The 15,202-nt window shown below is 39.1% G+C and overlaps 1 protein-coding gene across 1 annotated transcript in view; it reads right to left on the bottom strand.

Moving 5' to 3' along the window:
• LOC311089673 (uncharacterized protein) overlaps positions 1-8,898 on the bottom strand; it is a 72,648-nt gene extending 63,750 nt beyond the window's left edge. The window contains exons 1-2 of the mRNA XM_084124563.1: positions 8,862-8,898; positions 6,990-7,164 (exon numbers count right to left, since the gene is read on the bottom strand). Coding sequence (XP_083980689.1) covers positions 6,990-7,050 — 61 coding nt within the window. The 5' untranslated portion in view covers positions 7,051-7,164; positions 8,862-8,898. The remainder of the gene's footprint in view (positions 1-6,989; positions 7,165-8,861) is intronic.
• Positions 8,899-15,202: the final 6,304 nt, after the last annotated feature.

A 15,202-nucleotide genomic window follows, 5' to 3' on the forward strand; every position in this document is an offset into this window, starting at 1 on the left:
CAAACACAACATGTAATGATATAGAAAACATCACTGCTGACCAAAAGCATCATCACTTGTGAACAACAGTTTGACTATATTTTACTGACCAGGGGTGCGTTTCCCGAAAGCATCGTTGGCCAACTTTGGTCGCAATTTCATCGCAATGTCCATTGAACTCTATTGGTAACGAGGGAACTTGCGACCATAGTTGGCTAACGATGCTTTCGGGAAACGCACCCCAGATCGATTCTTCCAAACACGTTGTGCTAGGATGATCCCGTGCTGGCCTCTAAACTTTGGAGACTTCAGTTCCCTTTCTTTCTTTTCTTTTTAGTCTAAAAGTAAACACTAAATGATATATTTGGGGGAGGCATGTGCAGAGCCATTTTCTTTTAAATTTAGGTAAATGCCATGATGAAAAACTTTACTTTTTGGGTTTCCAACTCATCAGCCATGGTGTTTGCCGCTTCCAGACATTCGTTAAATTGTTTTAATGACTCTGATGCCATTTGCATATGTTTTTTTAAAGAGAAATAATTAAATGATAAAGTAAAATCACAAAGAAATACAATAAGGAAAGAGATAAACAAGAAAAAGAGAGAGAGATAGAGAAAGCGAGATGGCATTCACAGCTGATTTGTAACCAAATCCTCAAGATGCACTTACTTAGTTCCACATGAATTGCAAACAATCAACACGACTACTTATAAATATAAAAAAAACAACAACATACTTAAAATTCACACCTTAGCTACGCCTGTCAGGAAAACGCCTGGCCACGCCTCCCTTCTTCTTATCTTTCTTCATCTTCCTCTTGGTTCATCGCATTTCATTATTCAGCACCACAAGAACAGCACATGGTCAAATGGTGATATTGTTAACAACATTAACATTATATATATAAATCATAGTTTTATCATCTGCAGTGCTTTTAAAACATTTTCAGCGTTTTTTTTGTGTGTTTTTTTACTTTGTTACAAGTATTTTTTTTTAAATAATAATTTAATTTGATAAGATTTTAATTATTTTGATGTGGTTCTTTACTTTCCAATAGGGGTGGGAATTGGCAAAAATGTGACGATTCGATAGCATTGAGGTGTGAATATGATACCATATTTGGGCCACGATTCAATATTATTGCGATTCTAAACATATTTCGATACAGCAAATATTGCGATTCGATTCTGCGATATATTGCGATTCATGTCCCCCATCTTATTCAAAGGCATTACAAAAAATGAGGAAAATAAGCCTGCTCAACTCACTTCAAATGTCACATTTCATTCTGTGAACATTATCTTCTACACAGTAACTGAAGTGCAAAAACTTAGCAGGGTAGTGCAAAAGCTTTGTCCTTGAACATTCAGGACACAGGACCTTATTACAGGACAGGACATAATTATTCTCTGAATAGGAGACCTCTCACATGAATGATGAGCTCCCAGCATATAACTATAAATATAAATACTGTCACGGTTCACAGGTTTGTCTGTTCATTCTGTGTGTACTGTTCTGGTCTGATTGCCTATCAGCGTCAGCTGTGCTGACGAGCAATCAGATCAGCGGCAGGTGCGTCTCGTTTATGAATCCTATATGTAGTCTTGTGTTTGTCATGTTCATTGTCATTCGGTGTATCCTTCCTTTCACGGGGAACCGAAGGGTGCATTTGGTGTCGTTTTTGAATCAGGGTAGCCTTCGAGCTTCGAAAAACTTCGAAGAGTTTTATCGACTAAACGTGACGCACGTATAAATTCTCCTCCCCCATCACATCGGTCACAATCATTTAAATTTATACTTTACCTTTGCAGTTTATAGAAACCACACATCTCACATATTTCAACATGGCCTCTTGCTTTATTATTATTTATTATGAATTTCTTAAATAACCAAACTTTAACAACATAAGGGCAGATCCTTTGAGCGCAGTTGATGACGCTGTGAAGTGACGCTCAAGTGATCAAGTATTCCAATGTATAAAAGCTTTCCTTCGATTCCTCCGTCCTCATTTTCTTTCCCTCGCATCCTACAGGGGTGGAGCTGAGGAGGGAGGAGCTGAGACGTGAGGAAAGGAAGCGAGGAAAGGAAACGAGGATGCACAAATAAGAAATGAGAAGCACCCTTTGAATTGGGACATTCTTCGTCGTGCCGCTGACGCAATCGGCCTTAATAAAGGTAGTCGAATGATGTATTATTCTTTTCTGTTTGATCAGAAATTATGGAGTATTTTGAGTTGTTTCCACTGTTAATAGGAAAATGCAAGTAATCGCGTCAGCGCCTCCATGTCATGCAGTGCACGCTCCACACTCCGCTCAAACACTTGGATATGCACCTAATAATAGCGCACATTTATCTAGATTAACGTTAGAGCGAGCAGCCATGCCAGACGGATAAGTCCTTTTCATGTTTAACAAATCAAATCATGCATTTTCTTCCTACCACGAGCAAGCGCTGCTCCAGTTTGAAAAAGGCTGCCAGTAGCACCTCACTGCAGTACACGAGATCCAGGGGGCGGAGTTGGATCCAGATCTAAGGGGTGGAGATTGGTAGGTTTAGGGGTGGGTTTAGGGATCAGGGGGTGGAGATGGGTAGGTTTAGGGGTGGGTTTAGGGATCAGGGGGTGGAGATTGGTAGGTTTAGGGGTGGGTTTAGGGATCAGGGAGTGGAGATTGGTAGGTTTAGGGGTGGGTTTAGGGGTTTAGGGATCAGGGGGTGGAGATTGGTAGGTTTAGGGGTGGGTTTAGGGATCAGGGGGTGGAGATTGGTAGGTTTAGGGGTGTGTTTAGGGATCAGGGGGTGGAGATTGGTAGGTTTAGGGTTGGGTTTAGGGGTAGGTTTAGGGGTGGGTTTAGGGATCAGGGGGTGGAGATGGGTAGGTTTAGGTATATGTAAGGTAGCTGTGTCCCAGTGTGAAGGCCGTATTTGAAGGCCGGTTGCGTCATCGCGGCGTGACGAAGGCTACCCTGATTCAAAAGCGACGCCAAATGAACCCTTCGGAGACGAGGAGGGATATTGAGAAGCACCCTTCGTTTCCCCGTGAAAGGAAGGATACATAAATGGATCCTTAGCGGCCTATCCTACCCAAAAGTCATTGCGCGCCTTTTTTATTTTAAAAGATTGCGGCCGAGAGTTCGGTGGTGGACGGCAAATTCACATTTAAATGTAAGTATTATGTTTTCATTTACTCAAATAGCTAGTGAAAAGAGTTAAAAGCCACAAGTTTTTCTTTCTTATAAAATTTCTCAGGTGGTTTGAGGCAGATTTTTTTCTAATATTAGTTTAATAATTGTTTCAGGGAGCAAGGATCAGACAGCTCAATTTATTAAATTGCGGTCTGAAAATGAGCATTTCTTTACGGGGAGAAAAACTCCACCAGTGTGGCTTGGAGGAAAGACAACGACCTATCTGTAATATTTGCACTAATCTGTCTCACTTGTGTATTATGCACAGTTTTCTTAAAGAACGTATGCAGATATAACTAATCCAACTCTTTTAACAGAGATACAATATAGAATTTCAAAGAATTATTCTTACAAGATGATGTTTTTTTAAGACAAATGTTGCAGTGAACTTGATCATGAATTACTTTTCTCACTGCATTACACACATCCTCTCTTTTGCAAGTTTCTGCATGACCCTGATTATTATAGACTTTGCTTCTTCTATAGGAATTAATTCAGGGTTTGTAGGGAATTTCTCTTCAGATGGACAGGAGCATATTTGCATATTAGATTAATAACCTCAACCTGACTGTCATCTCGTGACTCATCTGTCAATCTCCAGTATATCTTCACTTCTATGCGAGTGACCTTTTGTGTTTCTGTTTGTACAGCTTCACTTTTTTTATTGACTATACAAATCACAGCATGTAAATAGGAAAATGTTGGCGTTATTTTGTCAGAGGATCACATGACCAACACAACCAGAGACAGAGCCATGTGCTCAAACACAACACAAACAAAGAGACACTGAACAATGACACGACTGACAGAACGGTCAGAGGAGAACCTTGACAGAGAGAAGTGAAGAGAGAATGATCAGTCCCAGCAGACACAGATCACACTTATCAGACATCTTCTGTTTCTCTTCATTACATATAGTTACAGCTCCTCCTTTAAACATCAGCAGCTCCTCCTGTGGTTATTAACTTCCTCTGTTGCTGATCAACCGAGTGATTAAATCCTGCTAGAGTTGCTGTATAGAGACACGATGCCACAGTGAAGTGTTGCTTTCCATGCGTATTGTGAACCGCACTATCTCAACACACATCTGCTCTGAACACAGTTTCAGATTCAAGGCCCTGATGTTTTCCTACAGAACAACCACTGGCTCTGCTCCTCTACACCTAAACTCACTACTCCAGACCGATGTGTCTCCAGAAGCTTGTGTTCTGCAGGTGAACGGTGTCTTGTGGTGCATCATCTCAAAGAGACACAGAATCACTTTCACAGACCTTCACCTGGACTGTTCCTGCTGGAGGAACGACCTGCCGAACTCATCCTGAGCTGATGAGGCTTTAGCCATCTTCAAGAAACGGCTGAAAACGCATATATTTCATCAACACTCGACCCATTAATACTCACACTTGCTATTCTATATTACGATACATTACGAGCTCATGAAGGGGAACAAACATCTCAGCGAAGGAGACTTATTAAACACAACTGCAGAGGTTTTATTAAGAAAATTATAGCAATCATTCAAAATGAAAAAAGATGCTAAAAACAGGAATGAACAGACAAGATCCAAGAATCCTCAAATCAGCTCCATCACACAGAACAGAGAGAGATTATACAGTCTGAGTCTGTCCATTACTGTATTAATATTATATTTAAAGCAGTTTACATATGAAGCGCAAGAGAATGACTTTCAACACTGTAGGCAAATATATCTATAAAACCATATAAATTAAAATAAATCTGGCTTTTATATATGTAAAAAAACACATTTTTATCTAAACATGATTATGTCACTATAAGTGCTCAGAGTTTTTCCTCTGTTTTCTGAGAAGAAGAAAATAAAACAATGAACAATCCTCTGTAAGTTTTTGCTATTGTAAATATTGCTGCAGATTGGCTCTAAACTCATCAGTATTTTATTCTAATATTGTCGGCATCTCTATTTCCTCTGGGTGCTTCGAGTCCTTCCTCCCTGCAAAATAAAAGCATTGACTGACCTCTCGTATGTGTTTTTATCATGATTGCAGATTGTTCCAGATCAGATGAGTGTGAATCATTAGATTGTGTGCGGCTCAAAACTCACCAGCTCTTCTTGCACAGATGATCTGAAGAAGAATCACAGTAGGAGCAGCAAACACTGCGATCTCAACAATACTCACAATCACTGCAGGAAACATGAGAGGAAGAAGAGAAACTGTACATGACTGAAGTCAAGGGTATTCAACTATCAGCAGTTATTGATGAAGCATTTACAGACTGACTGATAGTTTAATGTTATAAAGCTGTCAATATAAATGAACGTGTCGTACCTCTGTATAATGATCCAGCAGTCACACTGACTCCAGTTTCTGATGCTGTATCAGCTGGATCTGTGGATCACGTCTGTTAGTTCAGTTCAACACATAATGCCACATATACACAACATCATCATCACATAATACTGGAGCTTCACATCACAGAAATGATGAATATGTGCACGAGTCTGTCATCTATTATCTTCTTACTTCACTCTCAAGCTGTCAGGAGGAGAATGACTATCGCCATTCACCAAAAATAAATCTATTTATACAGTGATCATGTGATCATGAACCTTGTGTAGGAGCTGCTGCTGTAGTTCGGCTTGATGTTCAGACGCATCTGTAGGACATTAACATCATATTTTACAGTGTTGTTTCTCACCTGAATACTTGACAGTGTATCTGACTGAGGTCTCGAGTTGATCTCTGCGAGTAAGCTGACATCTCCACTCTCTGTTGTCATCTTCATTCAGGAGTGTTGTAGTCAGAGTGATGATACAGAGATCTTGATCTGATGATGATAATATCTGATATCTGGAGTCTGTCTTCAGATCAACACCAGCCTGATTCACCCACAACAGCTCAACACCCTCAGAACTGACCGAATCATCACAGGAGAATCTATAATATGAATACAACTGACAGGAGAGAGTCACAGAGCGGCTGGACTGATCTCAGTCTGTGAGGATGAAGATGATGATGAAGATGGTGATGATGATGATGATGATGAAGACACTGAAACTGAACACAAGACATAAATCAGACTCTTCAATCATCATCTGAGTTTAAAGGGAGAATCTGCCCTTTTTAAATTGACCACATAATCATAAACTTACCATGAAGAACATGCAGAAAAACATCAGCATCAGGTCCTTGTTGTTCTCCATTCACATATTGTCTGCATCTGTATAATCCATAATCTTTTTCTGTGACGTTTTTGATGTTCAGAGAGCAGTCAGACTCCAGACTCAGTCTCTCATGTCTCTCTGTGTCTTTATTCTTTATCCGTCCAGTAATCAGTTTAACTCTCCCTGAACGTCTGTCATAGTAGGTCCATGTAGTTGATTTGCAGTCAGAAAGAGTTTTATTACAGGACAGAGAGACATTTTCACCAGAACTGATGAACACATCCGCTCCACTGGTTCCTGAAACACAGTATATCTCAGTGATCATTATGATATATATTAATAAATGAAACATAAAACACACCAGCATAAAAAGCAGAAGTTTTAAATCATAGTATTTTTCCTGACTTAAAGCAAACAACACACTCTCCAGAATAAACTATTAGTCTTTATCAGAGAGCTGTTCAAATCACTGACACACTCTTAATATGAAGATAATTCTTCATCATCAGATGTTTGAGTGACACTATGTCCAGTATCAGGAATAATACAGTATGATCTGTGTGTATCAATACACAACTCTGAGATCACAACGTGAATGTGTGCAAGAATAAACTGAGCATGTTCAAATGAACTCTTTCCAGACTAATTCCACTAAATGTCTTTAGAGAAAATACAGATTTCTTTACCTGTGAGAAGTGAAGAGAGAATGATCAGTCCCAGCAGACACAGATCACACTTATCAGCCATTTTCTGTTTCTGTCAGTCTTGCTCTTCATTATATATAGTTACAGCTCCTCCTTTAAACATCATCAGCTCCTCCTGTGGTTATTAACTTCCTCTCATCTGACCAACCAACCATCACTGGTGAAATAAACATAAAGCCTAATGTTGCAGTGCATGATGGGAACCCCGAATCAAAGCTCATCCATGTCTCCCAAAATAATCATTATTGCTAATATAGCGTATAACTGTTGAGCTAAGTGAACCTGAAGGTAGTGATGGTGAGATGAAGCTTCATGAAGCTTTAAAGCTTTCCAGCCTGATGTGTGTAAAAGTGGTTGATTTCTCCAGGTTTGGAATGCACACAGCGACACCTGCTGGTCAATGCTAATATCATGCAGAACAAATCCTCAGTGGTGTGTTATGGAAATTAATTTGACTTCATGCAGGGCTGCCAATGCTGAGAATCGGGCAATCGACACTTTTCACTCGCTCTCACGACACACATCCAGTTTCTCACGCAGAGGAAAATCATGAAGCAAAGAGGACTGACACCGACAGACAAGGTTACTATTGATATGAAACACACTCTCAGCTCTCAGATTCTGTCCATTTTATCACGAAATTCAACAATAAATACGGTTTAGGCGCTTGTAAATGTGACGTGACAGATCTCTGTATCGCCTGAACCGATCATCTCTTACTCTTCACTACTAGTTAATAGCAAATAAACACGAATGAACAATAGGTGTGTTGAAAGATACAGTACAACTTACCGAAATGTATATCCCTCATACATAATATCGATCAGTCAGTGTTTTTCACCCGTGGAAGAGCTCAATAACAGCTGGAGAACACTATAACCTACACGTGACGTTACATTTACCTCAGGAACATTAATGACCATAGCACACTAGTTGGCTAGACAAATTAGCTAGAGAGTATTTTGCTAAATGTGTGCAAAATATTACATATTTATAATATATTTTTTTACTTTTTTTTTTTTTACATATATATCGTTAACATATTATAACATTATAATAAAAACCCTATTATATTTAATTTGAGGTGTTATTTTTAACCTTTAATAATAATAAAAGCTGACAGGGCATTATATTAACAGCATTAGGTGAGATATTTTTATTTTTCTTGAGAAAAATTAACATGTATCTGTACCTAATATTTATCGAAATTAATTGATATTGAATCAAAATCGGATTTAAATCACAATAAATTTATTGAAAATTTGTGTCAAGCAATAATAAAAACAGTAACCTACCAGTTATTGTACCATGTAAAGATTGTAATGATATTTTTAGTACTTTTAGAGCACAACAGAAACTTTCCATATCATATTCTTCTGATGACGACATTTTCACATTCAGATCGTTAATCGACTTTATTACGTGTTAGAAAGCAAAGGATTAACAGCTCGGATCAGTATGGTTTTCGACCAGCTAGATCCACCTTAGACACACTAATAAGATTAGAAACTGATGTAAAAATATATATGCAATTTATTCTGGAATAACTAATGCCTTATATGTAGAAGCATATATATGTTATTAGCCACGATAGTAACTTTGCAAGAGAAAGTGTTGTATAAGAAAAACACTGCAACTTGTTTTATAAAGGTTTTTATTATGAATGTGGTTTATTAAGAAAAACACTGCAACTTGTTTTATAAAGGTTTTTATTGTGATAATGCATGAAAGAAATGACTATACTATATGCAATGTTTAAGCATTTAATCAAATGAAAGAATAACCTATAGTAGGTAGTAGTAAATTAGGTAATAGAAAGCATATATCTTAGTGAAGTAGAAATGGAAGTATTACCTGTTCCTTTACAGACTAAGCGTAGAAGACGACAAAGGATCCGAGCCAGGAGGAGAAGAACAAAGGAGAGGAGGGCTCTTTATAAGAAAGTCTTGGAAGAACTGAAAGAGTTAACAATAGATCAAGATTTTGGATTGGATAAATTGTATATAAGAGATTGAATATGTAATAAGGCGGTGTGATATGAAGTATAAAAAGTACAGTGTAATATGTCAAGGTCAGACGCTGTAAATACCCTGGCATCCTCTCCTCAGTTCAACTGTCCTAGCCTGACACCCGCAGTTGAAGCTTGTGAACTGCTCAGTTTATGCTTTGTTTTTGATTTATGTATTATGTAAACCTATTAATTTGGAAATAATAAAATTACTTATAATCAGTATAAAAAGAACCAGCCTTACAACTCTTTATACAGCAGAGACTCACGGCAGGATGGAAATTTATATACTTATTATTTAGAACGAATTCGACTTACTTTACCTAACCTGAGAATAAACAAAAAAAGGTAGAAGGTGTTTAAAATTATACACCATAAAACATAGTAAAGAGGTATATTATGGATCTATGAGATACAGCATAAGGAAATATGTACCTAAACCAATGAGATGCTATAATTGTCAGGAATTTGGGCACATGGCTAATGTATGTAAAGGGAAGAGAAGGTGTGCTAGATGTAGTGGGGATCATGAGTATGGAAAGTGTGGGGAAGATGTACCATATGTGTGCTAATAATACTTGCGAAAATTATAAAACTTCATATAGCAGGTTAATCGATCAGAAGATTCTAATAAACGACTCTGGGAGAGAGTTGACAAATTGAGATCAAGAAAACCATATAGGATATAATACATATATTTTCAAACTACAACAAAACAAACAAACAATGAAACATTAAATTTGAATGGCCATTCATAAACAAATGCGCGGCAGAAAACAATAAATTCATATACGTCACAATCAGTGTTGTGTGTAACGCGTTACAAAGTAACGCGTTACAGTAACGTAACTACTTTTTCGGGTAAAAAGTAGTGTAACGCGTTACTACTAAAAATTTGGTAACGAAACGTAGTTCCTTTTTCAATTCGGCGCAACGTTACTTTTCCCATGGATATATTTCACAGCGACATGCCTCAGCTGCGCGCTTGAGAGAAGAGAACTGTTGAGAACTGAAGAAAACGATTTAGTTTCATATTTATGTTTAAATTAAATTAAATAAACATTTTGTGTGGAGACATGATTTTGACCACTTTATTAAGTTTGTTTTTGTAGAAAACCTGTATTTAAAGTGAATTTCGTTTTGTATTAATTGTATCTTAATTTTAATCAATGTTTTATCAACCAATTGCCTAAATTTAATAAGAAGTAAATTAAAGAAAACTATTTAGTTTCATATTTATGTTTAAATAAAATAAATAAATAAATAAATAATTTAATCTATGTTGATTATATGAAAAGTGAAAAGTAAGATCATAATTTTGTGCAATATATCGGGAGATAAATGGAGTGGGCAGACAAGATTTAGACCACTTTATTAAGTTTGTTTTTGTAGAAAGACTTTCTTTAAAACGAATTTCGTTTTGTATTAATTGTATCTTAATTTTAATCAATGTTTTACCAACCAATTAATTGCCTGAATTTAATAAATAAGTATGGCATGCAAAATAATCATGACGGCACCAGCGCGTGAACTGGAGCTCGTCTCCATACTGTAAATGAACCGAACCTCAGATAAGCTATACTTGTCTCACAGACCTGAGAAATATATAGAAAGCTTGAATATGTGTACTTTTAAACAAAATATATTTTTTCTCTCAAAATCTCTTTTTTTTCTCCTACTCCCTTGATAGAGTGAGTCATATGTCTGAAAACTATAAGCTTATGTCTTCTATATCATTTTGTCCTATGCTATCAAGACGCGATTCGCACCGGTGTTAGAGAGCAGGAGCGCTTTATTGGCTGTTGCCGAAATTTAAAGTTCGGTGGATAGGGGGAGCGGAGTGGAGAGAAGTGGCGCGGACGCGCTGCTCATCGCGGAGTGTCGCACTCTACCCCATGATGCAGAGCCGGCTGAGAATAAAAGTTGCTGCACACAGCAGCGCCAATGAGAAGGACTTTTTTTCTTTCGAAATTGATACTATTTTTTTATAATAAAGAGCACAAAATAATTACCTGTTATGTCCTCCATTGTATAACTTTGTCTACATATTTAGGAACAGATATTGGGTTCTGCCCAAAGTCAAGCAACATAAAAGTAACGTAAAAGTAACGAGTAACGTAAAAAGTTACTTTCCAAACAGGGTAACTAAGTAAAGTAACGGATTACTTTTTTAAAAAGTAACGAGTAACGAGCAAACACTACTTTTTAAAAGTAACTTCCCCAACACTGGTCACAATGTCAACATGATCAGGCAATCATCTAATAACTACGACCAATATCAGTTCATAGTTTAAGTCATCATCAGTCCATTAGTACAATATCCCCACCCATCCATAGTTCATTAAACCCACGCTGGGTATGGATATCAGGGTCCAGAGGGTTACAGTGAAATAGTCTGTGAAAGGGATGAGGTGTGCTGCAGTGGGCAATGAGTAGGAGCGGTGTGGGGGAATAAGTTCATGGGCTGCAAGGAGCCCCCTACCGGCCTAGCAGGAGTAGCTCAGTCTTCAGACTGTGTAAAAGCAGTCTCTATATGGGCTCACAGGCTTGAGGCCTGCTCCTTTGGTTAGCTCGCCATCAAAATCACCTGGCCTGGTTAACACAAAGCCATCGTTTCAATTAAATAAATAAACAAAAATCAATTAATACAAAAACAATTCAATGTGCACACATTCAATTAAATAGCACTATTTTGTAATGATAAACAGGTCGGAAGCAATTGCAAGTAAAAGTGTTTATTTCAGTAAAGAAATACTCAGAAGTTAAACAGCATGAAAACATTCAGCGTCGTCGGGACTCCTCTCTCACTCGCTCTCACTCTCGGGCGATCAGGAACGCAGACAGCAGGAGAGGTGACGCAGGGACTGAGACGGGCAGTGAAGAGTGCAGATGACGGCTGGTGAGTGGTGAGATCGGCGGTGATGTAGTCCAGGATCCGGTGCACACGAAACACGAGGAACAGGGAGACAAGCACGCGAACAGGATGCATCAAACAACGATCTGACAAACATGAGACGAAAGACAGGGCATTAAATAAGGCTGATGATACGCCCACATGAAACAAGGAACGTAACGAGACACACCCACCCGACACAAACACATGAGACTAGAATGAGACAGTGGATCTGACAACCGTGACATATTTGTACTATAAACAAATTAAATATACAAGTTCCCAAAAAGTATAAAAATATACAATATAAACCATAAATCACATCCAAAGTCCTAATAAACATTAGACAAAAACTAATCTGAATGTCTCAAACTAAATTCAAACAGTACAAAAGAAAAAAATATAGTCATATTCCAGGTCAAATATAAAGTGCTTAGTGCCACAAAGTATAACATTAATTTTTGGCACAGATAGATTTCCCTATAAGTGTAAAACACTACGATGTCGATGAATGAGTAAAACGCAGATCTAATACCACTGAGATAGCAGCTAGACGAACAGTAACAATTCACAACACCAATTCCATAGATCACACTCCTCACATACACTCGTTTGCTACAGCTTAGGTCACGGTAAACGGCTCCTGAGATCGTAACACACACACAATCAATAAATGCCAAGTAGGATCACATAACGGAAAACATCAGAACCACCCTAACTGACCTGCAGCTCTACCCACATCGGCATCCCACTGCGTCTGCCATGCTCCCTATAGGCCGGGAGCCGGGTCCACTCCTCAGGATGTTTTTTGCTACCTTTTTTTCACTAGTATTTCCTATTATCTTATACTTTGGGCCACCACAAGTTGATAATGACCACCCCCAACTCGGCCCCGTTTGGTCTCAGGGGCCAAAAAACACCCGTTTTGGGAAAAGCTTTTGGCGGAATGATGTAATTGTGAATATTAAGGTACTGCAGCTACATAAATGGCCATATAACCCTAAAATTTTGCATGGTGTATCCTGACACATAGGGGAAACTAGCAGAAAAAGATTCTGGGGATTGCTGCCTTTTTGCTGTCAAATATCACCCTCAACATACCCCAAAACACAAAAAAATGGCTGTCCGCCTGACAAATTGTCACCAAAAATGATAATTTTCAAGCATTTTATTATATATATCACTGCCTCAAATGTACATGAAAAACTTCCCAAGTTTATAAGCTTCAATTTAAGTCCAAGATGACCTTTCTATCTAGAGGATTATAGCTGGTATAACCAAAGTTATCCACTGTACCTCAAATCGGAGAAAACAGAACTTTCAAGCATTACCATTCCATATGGGTTCCATAAGTCCACAAAGTCCTCGCAACACAAGGAATAAAGATGACTCTAGTGTGCAGTCTGTTATCAAAAAGCCAACCTTCAATAGAGTAAACGTTAGTAACCTTGCAACGTTAGTAATGCAGGTAAACATTCTTTACAGCCAAATGGCGAAACTAAAATACAGCTCAAACATAAAATAGAAAACATTTCTTTGGTTCTTAGATCTTTTTGCTGCTTATCCATGCTATACTTCGACTACTTGTCATGTTAGTGTATTGTATTAGTGTAGAATATAAACTCTCAATCAACCTTTTTTCTCCTCTTCCTCATCTTCATCTATATTTGTATGGATTTCATCAGTCAAATCATCTTCATCTGTTTCATGCTCTCCATGATGGTGACCTCAAATGAAAACATTTTCATTAAGACATCAACATCTAAACCTCTGTTAATTCTCAATAAGAACTTCTGTAGATGTGTGACAGAAAATAAAGTCAGTCTGGTTAGTAATATAGTAATATTTATATTCTACACTAATACAATACACTAACATGACCAGTCGTCGAAGTACAGCATGGATAAGCAGCAAAAAGATCTAAGAACCAAATAAATGATTTACATTTGAGCTGTATTTTAGTTCCCTTATTGGTCGGTCAATCTCTACGTACGTCGTGACCGACTGATAGGAATCACGCTAGAGAGGCCAATCTACTTCAAGTGAAACTAAAACGAGCCAATACACATTGGCATGCAATCATTTGCATTAGCTGTTCAGCCCTGCAGGGCGGGTATATAATGAGCAGAAGGTGCGATTGCATTTCAGTTTTTTGCTTCGGAGCCAAGCACTTTGATGTTGTTCTACATATCTTCAAGGAGATTGTGAAACTGAGCGAGCTTCTTCTTCTTCGGACCTCTCCACACTGGTGCGGGTGACACAGCACAGCAGCGCGAGCAGTCTTTTTTCTCTCTCTTTCTTTTCTTTTTGTTTTTGTTTTGACTTGAGCAAACAAAAGCTGTTCTCACAGCTGGTAAGGTGCGCTTGAGAGCACTCAAAGTGTTTTCACGGCTGGTAAGACCAGTGAGGAGAGAGAGCGCACAGACAGTTGCACATTCCTGTCTGTGCTCGCAGTGACCGCTCCCCTGCGTGCTTCAGCACTAACGAGAGCAGTCCCTAAAAGAGCTTACACAGATAGAACTCGTCTTTATAAAGATGAAATTCTATCTGTGTGTTTCTGTGAATGCGGTCGTTACCTGGGATCGCGGGATGGCACCTTTTACTGCCAGAAACCGTTCTGGTGGCTCCTCCTCCCTCACCACTCTTGATGGCGGGGCGGCTAAGGGATACACACGTATCCCACCAGTGGACTGGGCGCGTTGCTATGCAGCTGTGCCCTTACACCACTTGGAGGAGCCAGTCGCAGGCAGGCCCCCCCGCTCGAGATGGATCGGGCCATCCACTCCACTACAGTGAGAGCAGCCGATGCCCATGTCTTGCGAGTGGAGACCTACTGGCGAAGGACGCGATAGAGCCGGTCCCTCCAGCCGATATGAGGTAAAGGCCCTACAGTCCATACTTCATTGTCCCCAAGAAAGGTGATGGGTTCAAAATGCTCACGCAGAAACGCATTTTCGAATGCAGATTGGTTTGCAGCGATCGACCTGAAGGACGCGTACTTTCATGTCTTGATTCTTCCTCGACACAGACCATTTCTGCGCTTTGCGTTCGAGGGTCGAGCATATCAGTACAAGGTCCTGCCCTTCGGGCTGTCCCTGTCTCCCCGTGTCTTCACGAAAGTCATGGAGGGGGCCCTTGTTCCCATGAGAGAACAGGGCGAGCGCATCCTCAACTGTTTCGACGACTGGCTCATATTAGCACACTTTCGAGATTAGTTATGCAAACACTGGGACCTCGTGCTCAGGCACCTCAGCCAGTTGGGTCTTTCGGTCAACTGGGAGAAGAGCAAACCAG

This window comes from Abramis brama (genome assembly GCF_963993115.1).
Source record: "Abramis brama genome assembly, chromosome: 1".
Classification (NCBI taxonomy): domain Eukaryota; kingdom Metazoa; phylum Chordata; class Actinopteri; order Cypriniformes; family Leuciscidae; genus Abramis; species Abramis brama.